At 44.4% G+C, this 5,978-nt stretch overlaps 1 protein-coding gene across 1 annotated transcript; it reads right to left on the reverse strand.

Moving 5' to 3' along the window:
• Positions 1 to 240: 240 nt before the first annotated feature.
• LOC131415580 (uncharacterized) lies at positions 241 to 4,987 on the reverse strand. The gene is made up of 5 exons (XM_058557411.1): positions 4,918 to 4,987; positions 2,397 to 3,506; positions 2,182 to 2,244; positions 896 to 943; positions 241 to 404 (listed from the first exon to the last, which is right to left on the reverse strand). The coding sequence occupies exons 1-5, from the start codon at positions 4,985 to 4,987 to the stop codon at positions 241 to 243; spliced, it is 1,455 nt and encodes a 484-aa protein (XP_058413394.1).
• Between the last annotated feature and the right edge of the window lie 991 nt (positions 4,988 to 5,978).

Here is a 5,978-nt window from a genome sequence, read left to right on the forward strand (position 1 = left end):
ATGCATCAGAAAATCTGATGCCTTTTCTTCAGGCTCTGCCTTAAAAAGATTCCATGGACTGGACTAGGATCCATATCCTAGAGAGTCAGGAAGAAAGGAATCTTGGAAAGCTAAAAGGAGAGGACTTATTTACCCTATTCCTATTTGGTTACTGAAAATCCTGATAATTAGACTTGGAAGATAAATCTCAGAGAGAAAGGAGGTTGTCTTTAACCTCTACATTAGATTTTATAGCTTATCTCAACATCTGGGAAAGCCATTACATTTGGAATCCTTTCCCGGTGGATTAAAACCAGAACTGAAAATGGTTTCAGATCTCCAATACAATATCAGGGGCAAGAGAAGAAACTTACAAAAAAGCACTGAGACAGACTCATTGGTTCCCACGGAAGTGCTGGGCTCATCTGCAATTAAGTGAAGAAAAGGTTTTTATTCATTTCCAGTAATGTGTGTCTAGCATTCAGTGTGTCTAGCATTCAGCCAACAGCCTCAAGTAGCGCTAGTTAACGTAGGACTCCACTGAGTCTGTGGCACTGAAACTTTCCTTCTCCTAACTGCCAAGGCACTCTGCCATGCCTGAATCTTACCAGTGGAAATGGAACACAAATGGTCTCCATGAGAAGGATTTGGGTAAAGGGTTGGTCTCCATTCACACTTGGAAGCCCTGAGAGTAGCACATAAATTGGTCATATCCTCATGTGCAAGAGCCATACTCTCTCTTCTCCCCCAAAAGTGCATTGAGCTAAGTGAATGTGAGAGTTTGTTGAGAAGGGTGTAAACAGAGGCAGAGTACCTACCAGAGACTCACTTCTTGAGTCTGTCCTGGAAAGCATCCCAACTAAATATTCCTCAAAGACCAAGAATAGGCAAAAAAGACAAGGATTTTTGGCCTTACCTGGTACTCTAGTCATGGGCTCTTCCGAATAAACACTGGTGACATTTGCTAGAAGTAAGGAAGTAATGTTTTAATTTAAAAGGTTAAAACCTCCATGGATTTTCTCTTTCTGTTAAAAACCAAAGGGTCTCAGTTTATTAGTAATTGCCACAATCAGAAAACATCTCCTGATAGGCAAGTTAGGAAACAGGTGGGGTCCAGGATATTAGCAGAAATGACTAGATGGATCTGGGCCATGAGAATGCTTCTTGCTCTTGTAGTCAAACATGAAAGTTTTCTTGACGCCCCATGGGTTGTAAGAGGAAGGAAGACATAGGTAACTTAATAACCATCCACTACATGCTGGGTTGTTGGAACAAAACAAACACTGAGGCAGAGAACCATTTTGCCAGGGAGATAAGTTCTACAAATTAGATAATTAGTGGAAAAGCACAAATTTAAAGCCAGAGAACCAAACCTTTTTTAACAGGACCTTCAACTTCCACTAAAATACAATTCCTAGATTCCTCCACTACTACTTAAAATCCTCCAACACACTTAGAGTAGTGCTGGAATATAGTAGATCTCAATACATATTAGCTATTATTTGTATATACAAGAATCAGATTTTTTAGAAATTTGTTTTTATAGGTAAGGCCCAAGGGTCTTTCTTAGCAAAAGTCCCAGGCATCCCTCGAACTACTGGGGTTTCTTTGTAAACGGAAGGCATTGAAATCTTATGACCCCTTGGCTAAGTGCTAGACAGAAAAATGAAAAATGATGGAGACTTGAGAGAGGGATGTACAGAGATAGAGACACTGCTTAATTAATGAAGCTCTTAAATTCCTTTTTCTTCTGTTCAGCTTAAATTCAAATGAGATTTATACATCATAATCTTGATCTAAAAAGTTCCCCATGAGAATTGAATTGTAATCAACTGAAAAAGAAAAGGGAATTATTAACCTTGTTCTTTCCACCACATCCATCAACCCCTTGGAGATACCAAGGAGCTCGTCCTCTCTAGAGAAGCCCAGACGGCTGGTCCTGGAGATCAGGTGGGGCAGAGCTCTGGGCTGGAGCTATGCTGGTGTTCAACTGGTTTCATCTCCTGACATTCTTGCAAAATGCTCCAGTTTTCCTCAAGTTTCAAAGAACTTTCAGCAAAGTTTACTCCACCTCAGAGAACAAAGCAGCAAAAGTATCCCCAAATGTGTAAGTTACCATAGGATATCCCTATGCAATGAGCTATAAACAAAGAAAGGGAGGCAGGGAGAAATTTCTGTGTTTTTGAAGACAAGAATCCTTACCTGTAGCCTCAGTGGCTTCTTTCTCAAAGCTGAGGATGTCTGATTCCACAGCAGTAGACATTTCTAGGAAAACAAAATGGAAGATGGGTGTGGTCACAAGCTTATGCTAGGAATCAAGTACTCTGGAGGACAGCAGGCTTTCTCTCAGAAATGCAAAAGATGGGAGCCCACCAAATCCTGCCCAGACCTCCTCTGAAGCCAGAACCCTCACTTACCAAAAGCCTGTGTGTTCTTCAAATAAACACGAGTGGTTGGCTCTAGGGAAGTGGTTGACTCGAGTGCAGTGGTCGACTCAAGAGCAGTGGTTGACTCTAAGGCAACGGCTGACTCTAGGGCAGTAGTTGACTCTAGCAGGTCAGTAGTCGAGTCTGGCATGGCAGTGGCTGACTCTAGCACAGTGGTCGACTCTAGGGCAGTAGTTGAATCTGGTAGGTCAGTGGTTGAAGCTAGGGCAGTGGTTGAATCTGGTAGGTCAGTAGTTGACTCTAGGGCAGTGGTCAAGTCTGGTAGGCTAGGGGTCAACTCTAGGGCAGTGGCTGACTCTAGGGTAGTGGTCAATTCTAGGGCAGAGGTCGATTCTAGGTCAGTGGTTGACTCTAAGACAGTGACTGACACTAGGGCAGTGGCTGACTCTAAGGCAGGGGTTGACTCTAGGGCAGTGGTTGACTCTAGATCAGTGGTCAAGTCTGGTAAGTCAGTGGTTGACTCTAGGGCTGTGGTCAACTCTAGAGCAGTGGCCGACTCTGAAGCAGTGGCTGATTTTAGAGCAGTGGTCGACTCTAGGGCAGTGGTTGAGTCTGGTAAGTCAGTGGTTGACTCTAGGGCAGTGGTCGACTCTAAGGTAGTGGTCAATTCTAGGGCAGAGGTAGACTCTAGGGCAGTGGCCGATTCTAGAGCAGTGGCTGACTCTAGGGCAGTGGTCGACTCTAGGGCACTGGTAAACTCTAGGACAGTAGTTGACTCTAGGGCAGGGGTAGACTCTAGGGCAGTGGTCGACTCTAGATTAGTGGTTGAGTCTGGTAGGTCAGTGGTTGACTCTAGGGCCGTGGTCAACTCTAGGGCAGTGGCCAACACTGGAGCTGTGGCTGACTCTAGGGCAGTGGTCGACTCTAGGGTAGTGGTCATTTCTAAGACAGAGGTAGAATCTAGGGCAGTGGTCGATTCTAGAGCAGTGGCCGACTCTACAGCAGTGGTTGACTCTAGAGCCATGGTTGACTTTAGGGCAGTAGTTGACTCTAGGCCCATAGTTGACTCTATGGCAGTAGTCAATTCTAGGTCAGAGGTTGATTCCTGGTCAATGATAATGACTTGGTCAGTGATGAATTCTAGAGGAACCAAAAAAGAAAACAGCTCGAATACTTTCTAGCAAGAATATTTCCACTATCTCTGTACCCTTCCCATTCTAAGCTAGATCTTTTTCTGGGGAAAACATGGAACTTAAAAGGGTATATTGAATCAAATGCGGTCTCACCACAAGTCTGTCTTCTGCTAACTGCTAGAAAATCCAGAAGACTAATTGCCACCCAGGAGTATGCTCAGTGTCCCCTACGCCACACTCCTTTGAGGGTATCAGTTTAGGAAGGAGCATTTGATATTGTGCCTCTAAATGTGAATTGGTCAGACCGGTACAAAATAAAAATTTCAAAGATTCCCCCTCTATAGTCCTTCCAGTTCCTGAAAACTAAACAAAAATAAAAGGGAGTCAGAGCAAAGAAAACAGCTATTTCCAAAGTGCACGAGCAAGAATGGCATTGACTCTAAAATGGGCTACTCCTGCTATTTTGTCATTTAATGGGCTATGTCTAGGACTTCATTTTCCAGTCTGTCCCATAGAATGCACAATCCAGATGTTTTGGGGCTTGCTAACCATAAAAGCATCATAACTGTATAAGCCTGCTGGGCATACAACCAGGGTCTTCTTGGACTATAGTCAAAGATACATAGTTACTGTGGCTGCCTATTTCAGCAGGTTATGGGCACCCTGCCAATGAGGCCAAAATCGTTAGCTCTCTAATTTAGTCATTTTGCTTTATCATTCATTAATATGCGGTAAAGAACCCCAAACCCAGCATTTGATAAACTGAGAGCTACCAGAAGGAAAACTGGGAGGAAGGGGATGGGGAAAAGTAACCATTTTAACGCAAATTAATGAACACGCATCCTCCTGAGAAATGAATTGAATTCAGGAAGGACTAGAAAAAGAAAGCCTTTTGGGGGAAAGCTTCCTTTCTCTGGTTTATGAGGACACCCGTTTCTTTACTTTCTCAATGTGACTCACAAGTTTCCATTCCAGACCCACTGATCTGCATGTGACTGAGCTAGCCGCTGAAGCACTTGGAATCTTACTCTACTATCACATGAGAGCACCCCTAGGACTCTTTACCTGAATTAAATAGAATAAAGCTTCTTTAGCACTCAGTAGTAAATAGGACCACAGAAAACCCTCAGTAGTTCTGTAATCACCCACCTTAAGCCCATCTGGCCCAGCCTTATTACCTTTATGAAGTCAATTCAAACACACAACCCATATCTTAGCTTAGCCACTCAACCACTCAAGGCCTCAGAGCTCAGTTGCCCATCCCCACCTTGAGACCAACTTGACATAAATGTTACCCATTTCACTTTACAATGTTCGTTGCAGATCTCTTTTTGTCTCTGTCTATCTGCCTCTCTCTCTGTACTCATACACATGTGCACATACCACAAAAAGATTTCTTCTCCAAACAGCCCACTTACGCTCAAATTTGACAGGGTAAGCCACAGCCAGGGCGAACCAGGCAGAGAGGACCAGGGCAGTCCTGAGCATGGTGCCAGCGGGGAGTGCAGGAGGCTCTCAAAGGTGTGGAGGCAGGTGGCACGTCCCGGGGTTGCTGGGCCCAGAGCTCCGCTGGGCTTTTATAGAACCCTTAGCCCCAAGTCCCTGAAGGCGGCATTCCCAGGTGGTTGTAAAAAAAGGCCTGGTCCACACAACGAGAATGCCCCTGGAGAGAATGCCAGAAGAAGGAACTGGGGGAGGAGAAGCAAGGAGGAGGTTTGGAGGAAAACTCTGATAAGGTCCTTTGCGAAATTAGGTTCATTTATCTGCTTCTCAGAGGGACAGGGGAGAAATTCTAGTTCTACTAGATCATTGAGGTGACTTCCTCCTGACCCAAGATTGCAAGATTGTCATCTGGGCTGAAGCCAAATCATGCTTTACTCAGCCCCTGAAATGCTATTTTGTGTCAGAGTGCGAGACTGAGTTTCAGATCAAGTGTCATGGTGAGTCATGAAGCTTTAGCCCAGGAACCTCCAACCAAGCTTTCAGTTTCGTAAAGGCCCACTTGAGCCCACTGGCTACTTTGACTCTAATTGCAAATGGTATGGTAACCGCGGCAGGATCCTGAAAGAGAACTGTGGATGATACTAATAACAATTACTGCTAGTACTTCTAACTACTATAACTACTAGAAACATCCCAAATTATATTACAACATTTCACATGGGCTACTACCTCATTTGAATCTCACCATGATCCTCTGCGGGAGTCATTATTATCCCCATTTTTCTGATGAGGAGCCTAGAAGTCGAGAGATTAAATGACTCCCGATTCCCCTGAAGGTATTCACGCTATAGGGATGCCATTAACAGCGAGTACCTCTTGGCTGTGTGGACTCCTGCTAGTGACCTTCCCAGTCCTCTAGGGGGCAGTATTAACCTGCAATGTGTCCACTGAAGCACAGACTTTAAACCTCACAATAGATGTAAAATAGGCTGAGAAAATACAAAGTTTTGGGACTAGCTCACTGAAGTCAACCTCA

Source organism: Diceros bicornis, chromosome 17 (assembly GCF_020826845.1).
Source record: "Diceros bicornis minor isolate mBicDic1 chromosome 17, mDicBic1.mat.cur, whole genome shotgun sequence".
Classification (NCBI taxonomy): domain Eukaryota; kingdom Metazoa; phylum Chordata; class Mammalia; order Perissodactyla; family Rhinocerotidae; genus Diceros; species Diceros bicornis.